This window comes from Podarcis vaucheri, assembly GCF_965113315.1.
Source record: "Podarcis vaucheri genome assembly, chromosome: 5".
Classification (NCBI taxonomy): Eukaryota; Metazoa; Chordata; class Lepidosauria; order Squamata; family Lacertidae; genus Podarcis; species Podarcis vaucheri.
The window spans coordinates 1613587-1634214 of NC_138763.1; the positions used below are offsets into that span (position 1 = coordinate 1613587).

The 20628-nt window shown below is 48.7% G+C and overlaps 1 protein-coding gene across 3 annotated transcripts in view; it reads left to right on the forward strand.

Moving 5' to 3' along the window:
• Positions 1-18035, forward strand: part of FGF12 (fibroblast growth factor 12) — a 239911-nt gene extending 221876 nt beyond the window's left edge. For all 3 annotated transcript variants that reach the window (XM_082224572.1, XM_082224574.1, XM_082224573.1), the window contains exons 4-5: positions 10756-10954; positions 17374-18035. In XM_082224572.1, the coding sequence (XP_082080698.1) occupies positions 10756-10954; positions 17374-17492 (318 nt within the window). In that variant the 3' untranslated portion in view covers positions 17493-18035. The remainder of the gene's footprint in view (positions 1-10755; positions 10955-17373) is intronic.
• Positions 18036-20628: the final 2593 nt, after the last annotated feature.

Genomic DNA, 20628 nt, shown 5'->3' on the forward strand with positions numbered 1-20628 from the left:
CAGAGGGGCTGGGGAAACTCAGCCAGATGGGCGGGGTATAAATAATAAATTATTATTATTATTATTATTATTATTATTATTATTATTATTACTCATTTGTCTACCTGCAACGGATCAGATCTGCCTGCCTCTCCTACCCCAAAAAGGGCCGTTTCTAAGCCTAACCAGCATTGCACAGTAGTGGCAAAGAGGAACGCTAATGGGATTCAGGAATGTTAATTAACCTGCAATATAATTGTAGGAAGAGCATTCCAAGTGGCGCCCCTCCTGCTGCCACTTCGAGTCGCTTTTGGTTTCCTAACGCAAGTTTTGATCTTGAAATAGATGCTTTTTGTGAGCCCAAGGCTGGTTGAGATTTCAGATGCCACCCACTCCCACGCTCGGAAAGCCATTCCCACCCCCCTCGCCCCGTTCCTCCGATGTGGCAGATATTTATTTTTTCCCGCAGCTGGAAGATGAAAGGGGTGGCTTGTTCCCAGGGCAAAGCTGCCTGGTGTGTTTTGAAGACAGGAAGGGATTGCTGTTGTTGGAAGCCCTCAGTTTTCTAAAGCCGTGTTCATCAAATGGGTGAATTGTTCTGGGGCGGCAAGAAGAGAGCAGTCAGTGCAAGTTGGCTGATAAATCATGTCCTGATCATGCGGCTTGCTTTGTCAGGCCAGGGAGCAGCAGAAGGAAGCATGTTTTCCAAAGCCACAACCATACCCTCCAACATTTCTCCACTGAAAATAGGGGTGTTAATAATAATAATAATAATAATAATAATAATACTCCACCCATCTTACTGGGTTGCCCCAGCCACTCTGGGCACGGCTTCCAACATATATAAAAAAACATAATATGTTGTTGTTTAGTTATTTAGTCGTGTCAGCCTCTTTGTGACCCCCTGGACCAGAGCACGCCAGGCACTCCTGTCTTCCGCTGCCTCCCGCAGTTTGGTCAAACTCATGCTGGTAGCTTCAAGAACACTGTCCCACCATCTCGTCCTCTGCCGTCCCCTTCTCCTTGTGCCCTCCATCTTTCCCAACATCAGGGTCTTTTCCAGGGAGTCTTCTCTTCTCATGAGGTGGCCAAAGTCTTGGAGCCACAGCTTCAGGATCTGTCCTTCCAGTGAGCACTCAGGGCTGATTTCCCTAAGAATGGAGAGGTTGGATCTTCTTGCAGTCCATGGGACTCTCAAGAGTCTCCTCCAGCACCAGAATTCAAAAGCATCCATTCTTTGGCCATCAGCCTTCTTGATGGTCCAGCTCTCACTTCCATACATCACTACTGGGAAAACCATAGCTTTTACTATACGGACCTTTGTTGGCAAGGTGCTGTCTCTGCTTTTTAAGATGCTGTCTAGGTTTGTCATTGTTTTTCTCCCAAGAATCAGGCGTCTTTTAATTTCATGGCTGCTGTCACCATCTGCAGTGATCATGGAGCCCAAGAAAGTAATATCTCTCACTGCCTCCATTTCTTCCCCTTCTATTTGCCAGGAGGTGATGGGACCAGTGGCCATGATCTTCTTTTATTTTTTAATTATTTTTTGATGTTCAGCTTCAAACCATATTTTGCGCTCTCCTCATAACATTAAACATTTAAAAACTTCCCTTCAGATGGCTTGAGGGGCAGATGATTCCATACCCTCCAACATTTTTCCAATGAAAATAGGGAGGTCCTAAGGAAAAGTGTGACATTCCAGGGTCAAATCAGAAACCAGGACAGCTTCTGTAAATCCGGGACTGTCCCTGGAAAATAGGGACACTTGGGAGGGTCTACATGACTGGGCTCAACAGGCTCAGCAGCAATTGAATGTTTCCTCCCATCAGCGCCGAGCAGAAGATGGGGAATATATTTTGATGCTTTTGATTTTTAAAAAGTACAGTGGTACCTCGGGTTAAGAACTTAATTCATTCCGGAGGTCCGTTCTTAACCTGAAACTGTTCTTAACCTGAAGCACCACTTTAGCTAATGGGGCTTCCTGCTGCCGCTGCGTGATTTCTGTTCTCATCCTGAAGCAAAGTTCTTAATCCGAGGTACCACTGTACAGTGGTACCTCGGGTTACATAGTCTTCAGGTTACATACACTTCAGGTTACAGACTCCGCTAACCCAGAAATCGTACCTCGGGTTAAGAACTTTGCTTCAGGATGAGAATAGAAATCGTGCTCTGGCGGCGCGGCAGCAGCAGGAGGCCCCATTAGCTAAAGTGGTGCTTCAGGTTAAGAACAGTTTCAGGTTAAGAACGGACCTCCGGAACGAATTAAGTACTTAACCCGAGGTACCACTGTATATAGGAAGCCTTCTTCTGAGGAGAACAGGAATCGTTGCCATGGAATCATTGTCTTGTGTGTACAGAAAAGGGCAACCCAAGTGAAGCTGAATGCTGGGAGAAAATTCAGGACAGATAAATGGAAGGATTTCATCCTGTGTTAAACTATGGAACTGCCTGCCACAGGAGGCAGTGATGGCCACCAACTTGGATGGCTGTGAAAGGGGGTTAGACAAATTCATGGCAGGGGAGACGGCTGTCGATGGCTCCTCGCCACAGTGACCAAGCTCTGCCTCCACAGTTGGGACAGCGATGCTTCTGAATGCCAGTTGCTGTGTGGCTTTGGTCTTGCTTGGGGGTTTCTCTTACTAGATGGACCACTGGCCTGACCCAGCAGGATCTTCTTAGGTTCTTAAGGGCCTTTCTGGATCAGGCCAGTGGCCCTTCCAGTCCCACACGGATCAAGTTTACCCTGGAGAAGAGAAGTCAGAGAGGTGGGATGAGAGCCACCTTCAGATATCTGAAGAGCCGTCACATGGAGGATGGAACAAGCTGGCCTTCAGGTCCTTTTCAGGAGATTCCTGTGATGGCCTGGGACTCGGGCTCGGACTCGGAACCAGAGGAGTCTCAGTCTGCACCAGATCCTTTGCCTCAGGCATCACCTGAACCAAGTCTGGGGCCTGATCCAGAAGAGTCCCAGTCTGCACAGGTTCCCCTGCAGCAAACACCAGCTGGGCCGAGTCAGGGGCCTGAGCCTGCCCTGGCTCCAGGTGCGGGGATGACCTTGTTGCCTCCAGCTGGGCCATCACTTACAGCTGCTCCACTACCGGTTGGGTCAGGGGAGGCTGAGGCAGCCTCTGGGTCTAGTAACCCACCGACGTCTCCCGAGCTGCAGAGACTGAGGTCTGAGAGAAGGAGAGACCTGAGTACTCACAGGAGGAGTGCTCACCTTTGGGCGAAACAGGGAGGTGAGTCGCCGGGGGATCAGGACCGGCCACTACCCCGTCAGAGATAAAAGGCTGTCAGACCCCATTGCAGGTTGCGGGAGCAACATTGCTGCATGCTAGATCCTGCGCCTGTCCTTGCCTGGTTTCCTGCCTCGTGTCCTGCCTTGGCCCTGTCGGACTGACTCCTGGCAGAACCTCTGGATTCTGGACCAGTCCTGGACTGTGTTTCATAGGTTACCCCCGGGACCAGCACAATTCCGACTCGAACACCAGGAAGAACGTTCTGACAGTAAGAGCCGTTTGATGGTGGAACAGGCTCCCTCGGGAGGTTGTGGGCTCGCCTTCTTTGGATGTTCCTAAACAGAGGTTGGGTGGCCATCAGCCAGGGATGCTTTAGTTGAGATTCTTGCAATGCAGGGGGTGGAGCTAGATGACCCCTGAGGTTCCCTTCCAACTCTGATTCTACGAGATGCAGGCCCTGGTACCTTGAGCTGCCATCTGGAAGGAAGGAATCGCCTTTGAAAGTGACCTTGGCTCCCTCTGGCTCACTGCGAAAAATCACTCCCGCCGGCAAGACCCACCCGGCAGTTTGGAGAAAACCTTGACGCTAAGCCTCTTTTGATCGCAGATTGGTTTCCATGCCATGTGCCTCAGCGTGGTGGTTTTTTTTTTGAGTGTGTGTGTGTGAAAAAGGAAGAAGCAGAAGTGGTGAGGGGGAGATTGGAGAAGGAAGTTGTATTTCTGTCCAATTAAAGTAGCAGCCAGAGATCCATCCCTAAAGTGTGGAGACGAGTATGGAAAGAACCTGGGGAAGGAGCCAAGTCTTGTTCCAGCTCAAAGCAGAGGCGGGGGGGGGGGGGATTTGGTGCCTGTCTGGCATTTTGCAGGGCGGGGGGGGGGGAGCTTAAAATGGTGGGAGGTGAAAGACAGATTGAGTGAGATCCCCTTTCTGTGGGAAGCAGATGGTCTCCTGCCCAGAGCAGGAGGGACAGTATCTTCGTTTTGAAAAAACTGAGCAGCTTCCAGGGATGCATCCAGCACTTGAGAACATAAGAAGATCAGCTGCAGGATGAGGCCAATGTCCCACCTAGTCCAGTATCCTGTGACCGACCAGATGCCTCAGTGGAAAAATTGGCAGGGGAGGTCCCAGAACAGATAATTCCACCGTCGGTCTGTGAGCGTTAAGAAAAGGATCCTAAGGGGGGAAAGAAGAATATTCTTATATGCTGCAAGAGCGGCGAGAATACAGGTCGCCAAAAAATGGAAAGGCGAAATGATACCATCAAAAGAAATTGTTTGAATATCTCGAATTAGCAAAATGGACAAGAGACAATGAGGAGACAGCCAACTCAAAGGTATAGAAAAGAATGGGGGATTTGTAAAGGATATTTAATTAAACATTGTCCACCAGTGAAAACCTGGGCATACTTTGGGTAAACCCTGCAATTTGCAAGTTAGATAAAGAATATATGAGATAGAATAAAGAAAGGAATGGAGATAAGGAATATGAAAGTAATAATAATAATAATAATAATAATAATAATAATAATAATAATAGATGAACTGAGATTCGGAAGCATTTCTGCCTGCAACTGTTGAAGCAGAGCACCGTCATTCATAGCCCTTTCCTCCTCCCTGAATTGGTCTAATCCTCTTTCAAAGCCATCCAAGTTGGTGGCCATCACTGCCTCCTGTGGCAGGGAGTTCCATAGTTTAACTATGTGCCGCAAGATGAAATCCTGCCATTTATCCGTCCTGAATCTTCTTCCAGCGTTCAGCTTCATTTGGGCTACCCTTTTCTGAATATACAATACAATGATTCCATAGCAACGATTCCTGTTCTCCTCGGATGAAGGGTTGCTATATACATTTAAAAAAATAAAAGCATCAAAACGTATTCTTTTTGATCTCCTTACGCCCCAGCAAGTGCTGGTCTGGATTTAAGGTCTTGTGTAGTGTAATGTCAGAATCATTCCTGCCTCCCTTTGCTCTCACCAAAACTCAGCAGTCGTGCACAGAAATCTTGAAAGGAGGCGCACCTCTTACACGGCGTGCAATGTGTGCGACTGCGCACCCCCAACAAAACAGGCTGTCAGATGGTGTGTTATTTCTCTTTGCTTTAGAGCCCCACGTCCAGCCCCAAAGAACCATCCCCTGCCCCATCCGGAGCTTTCAACCCAAAGGCCACCAGTTAATTGGTCCAACGTGGCCATCTTGTCAGCGGGTTGTCAAAATTTTAATAATCTGAACGCAGCGAGGAGGGGTTGGGCAGAGGTTGGGGGAGGGTGAAAGTTTCAGTGACAGGGAAAATTGAATCCCCAGTTCTGCTCCTGACAGCTCTGAAATTGGGCTTCGAGGCCGGCAGTGCTGGGGGAGGAAGAGAATGAATTTGCGAAAAAGAAAGGTTCTCGTCTCCAGCTTCTGGCTTGGAGAGAAGCCAGGAGGCCTCTGGTCGGCTAACTCCAGTCTATCAGAAGCTGATGGGCCAAAATTGCGGCCTGGCAGGCGGCCTGGTCTCTTGCCACAAATGTCATAGGATCATAGAACTGTCGAGCTGGAAGGGACCCAAAGGTCATCTAGCCCAATCCCTGACAGATGGCCATGCAAACTCTGCATTAAAAACCCCCACCTTCTGAAGGAGTCCATTCCCCTGTGAAACAGTCCTGACCATCCAGAAATTCATCCTGAACTTTACTCAGAATCTCTCTTCTTGCCCTTTGGGTGCCAATCCCTGGAGCAGCAGAAAACAAGCTCGCTCCATCTTCCATGCAGTTTTCGTGTGATTCTCGGCCACGACCTCGTGGCAAAAAGCCAAGTCTCCGCTGCCGAAAAAGCTCACGCAAAAATCCAAAATCTCAAGGTGTCGTCATAGTGGTAGAACCCATGAAACTCACTGCCACCGGAGGCAATGCTGGCCATCAACTTGGCTGGCTTGAAAAGAGGATTAGGCCAATTTGTGAAGGAGGCAGCTATCGACGGCTAATAGCCAACATCGCTTTGCTCTGCCTCCATAGTTGCTGGAATCTGCAGGAAGTGGGAGTTGCTCTTGCGTTCGAATCCTGCTTGCAGGTTTTCCGCAGGCAGCTGTTCAGGAAGCTGGACAAGATGGGCCATTGGCCTGATCCAGCAGGCTGTGCCCAGCTTCTGTGGCTAGCCCAGGGCGGTGCCTGATGTTTTCTCCACCTTGAAAACTAGAGCTAATTCTGCCAATTTTCCTCCAGACATCTGTGCAGTAAATGGGATCTATAAGCAGGGTGCAGATGGGAACAATGCATTCCTCAATCGAACAATAGCTGGATCTCTCCTGGGGTTGCAAACCAAACAGCTTGTGAAATGAGAACGAGAGAGAAAAGGGGCTTGTTGGGACCTTATGGGTTCCAGGCAAAGAGGAATTTTAAGCAGTGTCCATTTTCAAACTGTCTCCACCTATTAAATTTAACTGCAAACTGCATCCCTTTAAATCAAGGGATATAAAATAAGCCAGGGGAGCTGCTGTGTCCCAGTGGTCATTTCGTGGTTGAAACCGAGCCGTCTTTCAGCTCGCAAAATTCCTTGGGCCTGGGGCAGGACTGGCCAGCGGCAGAGAGATCCGGGTTCAAATCCTTTCTCAGCCACAAAGCTGAACTGTGTGACTTTGGGCTTGTCGATCTTTTTCTTCCCCTGACCTGCCGCGCAGGGTCGTTGTGAGGCCAAAGGGAAGAGGGAATTATGAAGAGCGCTCTGAGTTCCTTGGAGGAAGTTTTCAATAAACCCTCAAGGCCTGTCCCACGGAAGATGGAGTGAGCTTGTTTTCTCACGTTCCAGAGGGCAGGACCCAAACGAATGGCTTCGTCTTATAAGAAAGGAGATGGCGAATTTCTAAAGCCCAACATTAAATGCTATTTGTGACGTGGAAAGAGAGCCTATGATAATTCAGACAAGGCTTAGATCTGTGCAGTCTGGAAACAGAGAATTGTAGGGTCAGAAGGGACCCCAAATGTGAGGTTTACTTTTGGGGAAATGATTCCGCTCATGTCAAGCTTGACATTCCCCCCATCCCAGTCCAAGGGGGCCTGTTATACAGAAACACCCATTAAAATGGAGTCTCATGGCCGTTTCATTCAATGCACTCAGGATTATGATGTGAAGCGTTAAAAATAAATAAAATGCTTGCTTTTAATTGGCTGTGTATACAGTCCTGAGTGCATTGTGTGAAGCGACAATGGGAGCAATTATTCTGCCTTCCTGTGCAGTTTTGCATTCTCGTGCTTTTTAGGGTGGGGAGGGGCACACCAGAAAGGAGAGAACTGCAAAGCTCAATAATGTGCCAGGCCGTTTTTCTAAACAGAAAACATATTTGCTAAAAAGCTGTGCTCTCTGCTCAGAAATTTGTTTCCTTGGTAGGGAGGCAGCTTTGCATTGTTGGCTACCGAAACCCTCTCAGAAAGAAAACCCGTTTCCTGCATCACATACTCTTCTCGTTGCTACAATTCTGTTTACGCGTTTGCAAAGCTAAGCAGGGTCTGGTGGGGTTTCAGACTGGATGGGAGCCCTCATGCTGAGAGTCCTGCATTTCAGGGGGTTGGGCTAGATGACCCTCTGGGTCCCTTCCAACTCTACCGTTCTAGGATTCACCTCTTACTTGCCACTTCTCCAAACTAAAAAGTCCCTCAAAGGGGAGTAGATCCGTTCCCTCCATCATTTTGGCTGCCCTTATCTTTTTTCTAATTATTTTATTTTTTTAAATATTTTCATGAACGACAAAGGTCCATAGAACATCTCCTTTTTCAGTTCATGGGAGTCCTTTCCGCATGACAGTTGCATTCTGTGTGAGACATTGTTATCACAGGCACTGTGAGGTTTATGGGGAGAGAGAACTGGGGAGAAAGATCTTTCGTTCTTTTTCTGAACCCTTCCAAACCCTAAAATCTGCTTTTTGAGGCGAGGCCACCAGAACCGCACACAGGATTCCAAATGCGGTTGCGCCATAGATTTGCACAACAGCATTATGATATTGGCAGTTTTGTTTTCAATTCATTTCCTGATGGTCCCTGGCATGGAATTTGCCTTTTTTCACCCAGCCAAGGTGGTGTTTGGGGCGGGGTGTGTGTGTATGTAAAGTCAATCCTGGTACATCTGATGCCTTTTAGATTATGGGTTTTTTTTCCAAACTATACCCTGCCACTTGTAGACCTCCAGTTTTTTAACTGGTAGATTAATCACCTATAAAGCTTAAATTGCTTAGCTGGCGTTACTCCATTTTAATCAGTGGGGCTGCAAGTTTATGGGCACCTTAAAAAACGCTGCTTTGCTTCTAGCATGTACTTGGGATAAGAGAGAGAACCCCCCCCCCCTTTCTACAATAAATTGTTTGCTTAAATTGCCTGTTATCTCGCACTTTTGTCTCTGTAAAAAGCTCCCCGGATTGAAGCTTTGAGTGAAATGCAAATTAATTTCTGTTTAATCAATTCCATCAGTCGATTGGTTAAGTGGCAGGCCATCAATCAACTGAGAAGTCTCAAACAGGTTGACATCTCTGCCTGTTCTGCTTGTTGGAGAGCAGGCTTTGGCTGCTGCAGTGAGAACAACAGAAGGACTGTTTCAGGGGATCTGCAAATCTATTTGCCTGCTTTCTCAGGGGACAAAATAATAATAATAATAATAATTTGGGGGGAGGGGATTGGATTACTGCCATGCGCTCTGTGTGGAGCTTCCCTTGTGCTTGATCCAGAGCTTGCAGTTAGTGCAGAATGCTGCAGCGCGATTGCTGACAGGAGGGAGGCCTTGTCAGCAAATGACCCCTGCACTCAGAGTCCTGCGCTGGTTTCCGAATTGCTACTGGGCCGCGTTTAAGATGTTGCTGTTGGGGTCAATACCCCACATGCGTCCACCACACTGCTTGGATGGGTGGAATTAGCACTGCCACAGCTGCCATGTAATTCCCATTCCACATCTGTAAGGAACTTGCTCTTTCAGTTTGGCAGCCCCTGCCTATTCTCTGGAACTCCCTGCCTATTGATATCAAGCAGCCGCCTTTGCCTGCTTTCCTTTTGGCTCCTGCTAAAATTCTTGTTTGAAAGGGATGCGGGTGGCGCTGTGGGTTAAACCACAGAGCCTAGGGCTTGCCGATCAGAAGGTCGGCGGTTCGAATCCCCGTGACGGGGTGAGTTGCTCAGTCCCTGCTCCTGCCAACCTAGCAGTTCAAAAGCACGTCAGAGTGCAAGTAGATAAATAGGGACCACTCCAGCGGGAAGGTAAACGGCGTTTCCGTGCGCTGCTCTGGTTCGCCAGAAGCGGCTTAGTCCTGCTGGCCACATGACCCGGAAGCTGTACGCTGGCTCCCTCGGCCAGTAAAGCGAGATGAGCGCCGCAACCCCAGGGTCGGTCACAGCTGGACTTAAGGGTCAGGGGTCCCTTTACCTTTACAATTCTTGTTTAGGTGACCCTTTCCAGGTGCTGAAACAATTGGTGCGAATTTTAACCTATTTTAGTATTTTCATGCTTTCTGTGTGTTTTAAGCTGTTGTGAACTTTCCTTGAGTTTCCTGCTTCATTGTTGTTATTTATTTATTTGTGTATTTGTTTGTTTTTACGATCTCGTGGTGTATAAATCGAAACACCCTTGTTGGATTCATAGCTGTCAACTTTCAGATTTGAAAATAAGGGATCAGCAGCCTTGAAAATAAGGGATCAGCAGCCTTACCTGTCCTGGGGACAGTCTACGGGATATTTAACAATCCAGGATAGCAGCGGGAAGCACCGGGAAATGGCGCTGGAATAAGGGAATTTCCTGCAAAAAAAGGGAAGGTTAACAGCTATGGTTGGATTGCAGCTGGGAACGACCACAGCATTGGGGATAGAATATCTGCCTTGTGAACAGAAGGTCCCGGGTTCAGGCCCCCCCCCCCACTTTATTCCATTTTATTGCATGCATGTTCCGCCTTTTCCTTCCAAGGATCTCAAAGTGGCGTCCGTGGTTCTCCTCTTCCTCCCCCTTCCATCCCCACAATGACCCTGTGAGGCAGGCTAGGCTAAGAGATAGCGACTGGCCCAAGGTCACCCCCTGAGTGGCAGCTCCAGGCAGACTCTGGGGGCTCCTGCCTGAAACCCAGTGGGCTAGATGGACGAAATGGTCTGACGGCACAAGGCAGCAGAAGGCAGCTTCTTATGTCCCTGCACAGGCGCACAGCATCCCGATTCTGGATAGCTCAGTTGGTTAGAGTGTGGTGCTTCTAATGCCAAGGTTGCAGCGGGTTGGGCTAGATGACCCTCAGGGTCCCTTTACAATTCTATGATTCTCTCACCTCTGAGCAGTGAGAGACTCTGGGGGTCCTGGCCCTCTCTGCCACCACGATAATTTGCGAACATGCAATGGAGCCGAACGCTGCATCTTTCAAGCGACTGGTTCTTGAGATGCTGCTCAGCGGCTGGCGGCTGGGGCTGCCTCTTTTAATTTTATTTTCTGTTCATTAAAGAGATTACGCTAAGAGGTACACAGATTATCTCTTGGCCGGCGCCTGCTCTGGAGCGACTCTGCATTAATCCCTCTCCCCCTCTTTTGTTCTCTTCCCTCGCTGCAGGACATCTTCACGCCAGAGTGCAAATTTAAGGAGTCCGTTTTTGAAAACTACTACGTTATATATTCCTCTACGCTGTACCGGCAGCAGGAATCCGGGAGAGCCTGGTTCTTGGGGCTCAATAAAGAAGGGCAGATTATGAAGGGGAACCGGGTGAAAAAGACCAAACCATCATCACATTTTGTACCAAAACCCATAGAAGGTGGGTTGGGGCGGAGTCCCCAGTTTTGCTTTCTCTGCATTTGGAGGGGAGGTGTTTGGTGAAGAAGCGGTGTTTCCTTTCGGGGTGGGAGGGATGCTGAGCAAAGTCAGATTGACCCCCAGGCTCTCTTTCGCTCTCTTGTGCAAAATGCAGCTGGGCTCACTTGCCTGAGAGACCTGGCATTTGTTTGCTTGGCGAGCTTCTTTGGCATAATGCATTTGGTTTGGTCCTGCTCTTTGCTTGTGACCTGTTGCAGCTATAAAATGACAAAGGGGGTGGGGAGACATATATTTGGGACCCTGCCATGAAAAGAGGGAGGGAAACATCACTGATAAAGTTCCATTATTAGCTGGCTTATGGAGGTGTGTTTTGGTCAGGCTTTATGGATAGCCCACCCCCAATTTCACATCCATTCAGAGGGATAAAGCTGAGCTCTGTTTGCATAGATTTGGGAATGGCTCATCATAAGAATTCCAGATCACAGTGCAACCCTAACTGGATCAAGCCAAGCTGGCCAGGGGGCCTCAGTCCTAAGTCTGATTAAGGGAGCATTCCCTTACAAAGGCACAGAGGATAAATCTGATGCAACTATGCCGCTTGCCAAATGGCATTTGTTGAGGTGCGTAGCCTGGTCTGATTTCACATTGCATTTTGGGCTTAATAATAATAATAATAATAATAATAATAATAATATTTCTACCCTGACCATCTGGCTGGGTTTCCCCAGCCACTCTGGGCAGCTCCCCACAGAAGGTTAAAAATACATTAAAAATTGTGTGCACAATATACCTTCAAAGTTCGTTTTTTCACCCAGAGAATTCTGGACATTACCACACGCAAAGTTGCAATTCCCAGCAACCCTGAACGAAGTACAGGGCCCAGAATTCTCTGTGAAGGCACTTTGCACGTGCTTGAAATGTATGAAACATAGCAATAGTATCAGAACATAGTCTTGCACATTTTTTTTTTAAAAAACACACATTGTGTTTAAAACAACTTAAAATTTCAAAAATAAGATGGTTCCTAAAAACCATACACCTGAGGTGTCATAAGCCTGGTGTGAACAGGTGTATCTTCAGCATCCTCTGGAAGCTGTGCAATGAAGGTGCCAGGCGAGCCTCTGTGTGGAGGGAGTCACACAGCTTAGGGGCCACCACAGAGAAGGCCCTCTCCGCTTAGACCACACACACACACACACACACACACCGAGCCTCTGAGGGCGAAGGGACAACTAAGAAGGCACCCTCTGCTCATCTTAGCACCCAAGATGCCTCTTCTCTGCCCCCACAGTTTTGGGGAGCAAGGCTTCTGAATGCCAGTTGCTGGAAACCACCAGCGGGGGGCAGAGAGCTCTTGGGCTTGGGTCCTGCCGGCAGGTTTCCCATAATGGGCCTCCTGTGAGGATGGTGGACTTGATGGTCCACTAGCCTCATCTAGGAGGCCCTTCTTTTGTTCTGCATCCTGCAGAAACAGACCTTGCGCCCGTGGTGTTGGGTTCACACACCCCTGCCACCTAGGTCCCGGGTGCCAGAGGGAAAAAATCTGGATGGCATTGATGCCTTCGGGTGGGCATGTGTGGTTTCTCTGTAAGCAGGGCAGCTGTCTTCCTTCTGCCTCGTCTGCCAAGGGCTGAGCATCCCTGTCCCCCTGCTCTGACTGCTTCTGCTAGGAGACTGGCTCTCTCTTTCACTCTTCCCTCCCAACGTCTGTAATAAACAGGCTCTAGGCATCCCTTTCCGGGAGACAGACATGGGTCAGCATCTCTCTTTCTCTGCAATCCCCTTAAACAGATGGCAGGCAGAGGAGGAAGCGAAAGCTCCCAGATGCTGTACAAACTGGCCTCAATATCCCACCTTCCGCTGCATCCTCAAGGTCGCAGCTACGCCCCGGCTGCCCTGCATCTTTACTCTGGAGTCCCAGCACCCCCGGCACAAGGCTAGGCCCCCATCCCTCTTTGCCAAGGCTCCCCTTTGCGGGGATGCATTCCCACCTGTCTTCACTGACCTTCCTCTGAGCTGCTTTTCTCCTCCTCCTCCTCCTCCTCTTTGCTGTGATTTCCCCCCAGTCTCTCTCCCCGCGTAGGACAGAGGGACTTGTCTGAGAAGGGCTGCCTTTGCCGTGACCTTCACAGAATCACAGAAGAGCAGAACTGGAAGTGACGCCAGCGGTCGTCTAGTCCAGCCCCTTGCAATGCAGGTGGCTGCTGTTGTTAGCCACTTTGCTGTGGTCAGATGGCTTCCGCAGCCTTAATAAAGCCCCGGGATGTGAGCCTTGACACAACCCTGATGGCAGAAAGCAAGGAGGAATTAAAGAACCTTTTACTGAGGGTGAAAGAGGAGAGCGCAAAATATGGTCTGAAGCTCAACATCAAAAAAACGAAGATCATGGCCACTGGTCCCATCACCTCTTGGCAAATAGAAGGGGAAGAAATGGAGGCAGTGAGAGGTTTTACTTTCTTGGGCTCCATGATCACTGCAGATGGTGACAGCAGTCACGAAATTAAAAGACACTTGCTTCTTGGGAGGAAAGCAATGAGAAACCCCCACCCCCATCGTTCAGCCCAGACACTGAGGTCCAGCGCCGAGGGCCTTCACTGCGAGAAGCCAAGTTACAGAGAACCAGGCAGAGGGCCTTCTCGGTGGTGGCGCCCACCCTGTGGAACGCCCTCCCATCAGATGTCAAATAGAACAACTGCCAGTCTTTTAGAAGACATCTGAAGGCAGCCCTGTTTAGGGAAGCTTTTAATGTTTGATGCATTACTGTATTTTAATATTGTGTTGGAAGCTGCCCAGAGTGGCTGGGGAAACCCAGCCAGATGGGCGTGGTATAAATTATAAATTATTATTATTATTATTATTATTATTATTATTAATTATTACTCCTCCTGTTGGACTCCCTGCCTGCCATTCCATTGAGCACAAGCCATTGCTGAGACACACACTTCTCCTCGCTTGCCCTGGCTTACTCTCGCCTGCTCGCCCCAAATCCACTTTTGCAATGCAAGCAGCTCCTTCGAACCAATGTCCCGTTTTTGAGAAAGGCACTTGGCAGCAGGATGGGTGAGTGGGAAGTGCATTAGGCAGCAGGGAGAAAAACAAACAGCGGCAAGTCTTTTTGCTTTTAAGAAACACAGAGCATGCACACAAACTGTGTGGATTTTACTCCTCTGCAGCGAAAAGCTCCCCACCCAGCCAGCCTGCAGTTTGGATGTTCCAACAGTACGAATAGCTTGCAAAATTGGGGAGGCGTCCCCCTCCCCTGCCCACAGTGCTGTTTTGGAGAAGCAGCAGCATGCAAGACCTGGCGTTGTAAAATGCTCTTTAGTCCCATAAACCAACTCGGTACATTGAGCCCTGAGATCCTGACTCTGGAGATTCTCCCACATTTACTTATTTGTTGCTATTAAACAAAATAAACCAAAGAGCATAAAGGAATAATGTCACAGATGGAAAGCTGCCTTAGGTTGGACTTTATCACTGATGTTGTTCCAGAACATTGCAAAAAACAATAATAATTACCCATTTCCTCCATAAACCTGTTAGGCCAGTTTGTATGCATTCTTCTGTAGTAAGTTAGGCTTAACCATCGTTACTGTGGCCCAGATTTTCTGAGGCCATTCAGATACAGTAGGCAACATGCTCCCCCACAATTTTTAGCTATTAAAATCTTAGCAACAGTTATAACTATTTCTTGATCATTTACTGGAATAGCATCTTTCAGATGAACAAACATAAATACTTTAGGTACCAGAGGTTAGGCCAGGGGTCTGCAACCCGCGGCTCCGGAGCCGCATGTGGCTCTTTTACACCTTTGCCGCGGCTCCGGGGCGGATACTAGCGAGGGGAGGAGGCGCATTGTGCGCCCCAACACTCCCCACTGTGGCAGGCGCTGTACTGGCTGTGACTTCGCATGGGGGCGGTGCGTGCGTTAGTCACGCACCGTCCCGACATCACCTTCCCGCCCGCTGTCAGATCGCGGCTCCGGAGATATATTTGTTTTAAATGTCGCAATGGTTTTGCGGCTCCCAGTTTTTTTCCCCTTCGAAAACGGGTCCAAGTGGCTCTTTTTGTCTTAAAGGTTGCAGACCCCTGGGTTAGGCTATCCTACCATATCAGACATATCCACCTGATTTCCATAATATATATATTTTTAGAACAATTCTAAAAGGTGATTTGCTTTATTTATTTATTTTTTTGTAAAAGATATTTATTAAAATTTTACAAACAATAAAAAGTTACAGAATTAAGGATAAAAAATAGAACAGAATAACAATAATAAAAGAAAAAGAGATACAAAAATACAAAGACAAAATACATAAAAAGTAAAAAGAAAGTTAGAAAAAAAAGGAAAAAAGGAATCAATATTTTCATGTCTTATATTTCAGTTACTTGTTTCCTGACCTCCTCACACACCCCTATTTTGTATTCCAGTTCAAATATTCAATTCAGCAAATCCTTACCCTCTATCATTTATCTTTACTTAATATCTTAACTTATTTATTGCTTTATTTAATGCACCTCTCCAGCTTCTGTCCGATCCTAACAGATATTAAATTAAATTTATAAGGCAATAAATACCACTGACAGAGGGTTTTGAAATGGTTCTCCTTTAGGAAATTGTATGAGAATGGAAGTTGTCCCAAATTCATTTCCATCTCCCCGCTGAGTCTTTTCCCTGGGTTCCTTTTTGCCTGGATGAGCCGGGCGCCTTCTGCATGAAAAGCAGCCATGCCACCCCTGAGCTTCGGTGGGCCTTGCATGGAGCTGGAGAAATCCCTGGCGCCTCATCCCTCTGGCACCTAGGAAAGGCTGGTCCTGCCCCCCCCCACTCACCTCCAGCCCTGACCTGAAATGAACCCACAAGGCTCTGGCTCAAGCTAGGAAGACAGAGCTGGGTCATAGAATCATAGAATCCTAGAGTTGGAAGAGACCACAAGGGCCATCGAGTCCAACCCCCTGCCAAGCAGGAAACACCATCAGAGCACTCCTGACATATGGTTGTCAAGCCTCTGCTTAAAGACCTCCAAAGTAGGAGACTCCACCACACTCCTTGGCAGCAAATTCCACTGTCAAACAGCTCTTACTGTCAGGAAGTTCTTCCTAATGTTTAGGTGGAATCTTCTTTCTTGTAGTTTGGATCCATTGCTCCGTGTACGCTTCTCTGGAGCAGCAGAAAACAACCTTTCTCCCTCCTCTATGTGACATCCTTTTATATATTTGAACATGGCTATCATATCACCCCTTAACCTCCTCTTCTCCAGGCTAAACATGCCCAGCTCCCTTAGCCGTTCCTCATAAGGCATCGTTTCCAGGCCCTTGACCATTTTGGTTGCCCTCCTCTGGACACGTTCCAGTTTGTCAGTGTCCTTCTTGAACTGTGGTCCCCAGAACTGGACACAGTACTCCAGTACTCTGTCTTCACCTCAGACAGCTGAGATCAAAGGCCTTGGCAATCCAGGTCACTGGGTGGGGGGGGGCACCCGAGCCCCTTGGCTTGGTGCTGCCTGAGTCCTCTGTTGTTTGGGGCTGATAAGAAACGGGAGCCCAAGGAAGGGTGACCTCCCCAACCTCTTAAAGCCAGATGGATCCGTTCCGGGAGCAACCAGGGTGGACTGGGGCTCCTCCTTTGTGCGTCTGGCATCTAAGGCTCCAAGTCGAAAAATAACTCCGAGGGGACTGGAAAGAGCCTTATCTGTTGGAGACCAGACCCCCCCCTTCCCCGCCTCCCCCTCCGTGCTTTGGGAAGGCCTTGGCTTGAAAGGGACATGAGCCAGGAGCTTAACAGAAGCCCTTCAAAGGGAAAGTGGAGATGGCTTTTTGGAGAGATGCGTTTTCCTCTGGCAAGGAAGCTTTGCCCTGCGTCTGTCTCGTGCTTCCGACTTGCTCAATAGGGATTTTCAGAACGAGAGAGGCACTGGAGCTGGGTTGATTTTGCTCAGTGTGGGAGACAGGTGTTCTGCACGTGCCCAGAGGCATCGTGAAACAGAACAGACGAGGTCACTGATGCATTCGAAATTTGCCAGGTGCATTTTGCACCTGGCTCTTGGCCACCTGTGACCAGGTGAAGATGCCTGGGCACCAGGAGGGAACGGCATGCCTGGGGATCCTCGGATCTTGACAGCTTTCATACACCAGCAACACACCTGGCAGAATTCTGTCCGTTATAGCTTATCTTGCAATGAGGGAACCGCCAGAAGGGCCTCGGAGCTGGACCTCAGTGTCCAGGCAGAACGGTGGGGGTGGAGATGCTCCTTCAGGTATACAAGACTGAGGCTGTTTAGGGCTTGAAAGGTCAGCACCAACACTTTGAATTGTGCTCGGAAACGTACTGGGCTGGATCTGGGCCTTAGGTTGCTGACCCCTGTTCTAGCCACATGCAGCCCTTTCCACTAACGCCGGCTCCCTTTTTTCTCTTTCCAGTGTGCATGTACAGAGAGCCATCGCTGCATGAAATTGGAGAGAAGCAAGGCCGCTCCAGGAAAAGTTCGGGGACGCCCACCATGAACGGAGGCAAAGTCGTCAACCAGGACTCAACATAGCTGAGAGGACAGACACCCGCCCATCCCTGCATCCGAGGCCTTTCCCACCCTCCCTCCCTCCCACCCACCCACCCACTCATTCCACCCAGCGAACCCTCACCGAGACAGCGGCAGGCGGAGGAGGAAGGCAGGAGCTTCCAGTAGCGGCTAAGATTCTGAACTCAACCCTTTTTTCCTTTGTGTAGGACGAGGAGATCTTGCCTGTTGCAACGTTTTAGAGTACAAAACACACACCCAGCCACACATGCCCAAAGCCAAGGGGGGAAGGGGAGAAAGGATATACCTGGATATATATAGAGTTATATATATATATAAATATATATATTTTCAATCAGGACTCCATTAACATGAAAAAAAATAATAACAACAGATAAAAGCAGCAAAACCGTTTGCTCCGTGATCCAAGGGGGAGGGGAATTGTTCATCTCTGCATAATAACGACTAACAATAATTATAACAGATTATTATCTAACAAACAATAAATGACTAAATAAATAAAGGTGTTATCTTTAAAAAAAATAAAACGAATTTGCTTTTGGAGAATTGAGCTCAGTTTGTGGCGGAGTGTGGAAGTTGGGAACTGGGTGCTGCTGTGGGGTTCCGGATCCGCGGCCGTTTCCCCTCGTTGAGTTTTCGGCAAACGAGATCCTTGCAGGTTTAAACTGGAGGGGAAGGAATGAGTTTTGCTTAATGCATGATCCAAATCTCAGGTTCCTTTTAGGATTTCCTCCCTCTCTAATAACTCAAGGATCTCACGGACGTCCAATGAAGCTGAAGGTTTGGGATGGCTAAAAGAATGTCTGTCACACAGGGCATAGCTAAAAGGAAAAGCTCAGGTGGTAGAGTGTGAGACTCTTCATCTCGGGGCTGTGGGTTGGAGCCCCATGAACAATTCCCACATTGCAGGGATGACCACCAGAACCCCTCCAATGCTACAGTTCTATGGTTCTATAGGAGGCAGTGTGTGCTGGTCCCGGGGGGGGGGGGTTACCGTGCGGCGTGGTCTAAATCCGGTCCTAGGTCGAGGGTAAGGAGGCTGTCCATCAGGGGCGAAGCGAGGTCCAAAGCGAGGAGTCGGGCATGGTCAGGAACTCAGGAGAGCAGGTCAGGGTGCCGGCAGGAACAGGCTACCAACAATGTTGCTCCCGCAACCTGGGACTGGGCTGGCCGGCTTTTATCTGCCCTGAGGCATAGGGCAGCCTCGGTCCACAGGTGACTCGCCTCTCCTGGCCTGGAGATGAGCCCTCCTCCTGCGAGAACTTAGTTCCCTCTGCCTCTCTGCCCTGAGCCTCTGCAGCTCAGGAGAGGCTGGAGGGTGACCGGACCCAGAGGCAACCTCACCTTCCCCTGACGGGGCTGAGAGTGGAGCACCTGCAGGCAATGGGTCCTCCATCACCTCCGGAGCCAGAGCAGACTCAGCTGGTGCCGGCACCTGAGGACCCAGCACAGGTGAGGACCCTTCAGGCTCAAGCCCCAGCCCCGGCTCAGCTGGTTCTGGAGGCGGGGACTCCTGTGCAGGCTGGGATCCCTCAGGTTCAGCCTCCGAGTCCGAATCCCAGGATGACTTTAAAAGAGAATCAGACTAATTCATGGAGGGGAGGCCAGCAATGGCAACTAGCCAGGGTGTCTGTGTTCTGCCTCCGCAATTATGACGAAGGCAATGATGTTTCTGAATCCCAGTTTCTGGAAATCGCAGGAGGTCAGCGGTGCTCAGATCCTGTTGCCGGTTTCCCATGAAGTCATCAATGTCTAGGCAACACGATGACCATACACATGAGTAACAGACAATCTTTATAGAATTCCTTCAAACAAGAACAAGTTCAAAATGAAATCTTTAGTCTCAAAGTCTCTGAAAATCTTTAAATGAAGTGAATGAATTTTGAATGAATGTATCTAAATGAAACTATCAAATGCTGTGGAACAATGTTCATGAGCACTTGTTCATACATTCATTCGAAATAAGATGGGTTTATGAAGCAATTCTATATCCTCCCACCATGTTGACGAAGAATTCTACGAAACAGTAGTCAATATCCAGAATCACTGTTCAGTGTTGGACATCATATTTGCTGGATACAAAGCTCTACATCCTGTCTTTCATTGTACAAAGTTCGGTACCTCACTTCATTTAAAGATTTTCAGAGACTTTTGAGTCTAAGATTTCATTTTGACCTTGTTATTGTTTGAAGAAATTCTATAAAGATTGTCTGTTACGCAGGTATGTGGTCATCGTGTTGCCTAAACATGGTTGACGTTCTCTTTGCAACACAGGGGTTGGTTTGGTTTCCCATGATGGTTGGCCAACGTGAGAACAGGATGCTGCTTTAGACAGGCCATGGGCCTGATCCAGCACCAGGCAGCTCTTCTGTTCTTGGAACATTAGGGGGGGTGTCACCAGGTTGGTCAAGACCAGTGAAAGAAAGCACAGCTGTTCCCCCACCCTTTCCTTTTCTTTCTAGGCTTTCTCCTTCCCTTTTATTTATTTTTATTTTACTTATTTTATTTTGACAAAGTAATAATCCTAAATGAATAAGAATAAAAATGTGCACCCCACATTCCCTTGTGACTATCCAACTTCCCAAAATTTCATCAACTCTTGCGATAGTTTGACCGCCCCGCCCCCCCCATCTGTTTGAACAGTACAAATGCTACAAATTTTCTTAACACCTGAACACTTTCCCTGGATGGAAGGATGGTTCACACATTCAGGTCCAAGGAACCAAAGTCCTTTGCTTATCCGCCTGCCCGTGTATGTGTGTGCGTGTACCCAGCATAGCTGTCAGGAGTCCCTTATTTGGCGGGAAACTCCCTTATCCCAGCGCCGTGTCCCGCTGCTGTCCCTTATTGATGATATCCCTTAAATTTCCTGGGTTTCAAAGGAAGCAGCTCCTCTCCCTCCCTCCCTGCCGGCCAGGGGGGAGGGAGGCTCCAACTATGTTGCTTGGCTGCACTGCTCACCCAATAAGGAGTCTGAGAACGACTGGGGGGTGGAGCTTGCATGCCTTGTGCCGATCAAATCGGCCGCGTTGCCTGGGGACTCGCCTTTGCTCAGCGCTTCCCAGTGGAGAGGTGACGGTGGTTTTCCTTGCTGCATCCCCTTTGCCGGGTTGCTGCGCTGTGGGAACCACCGCTTGAG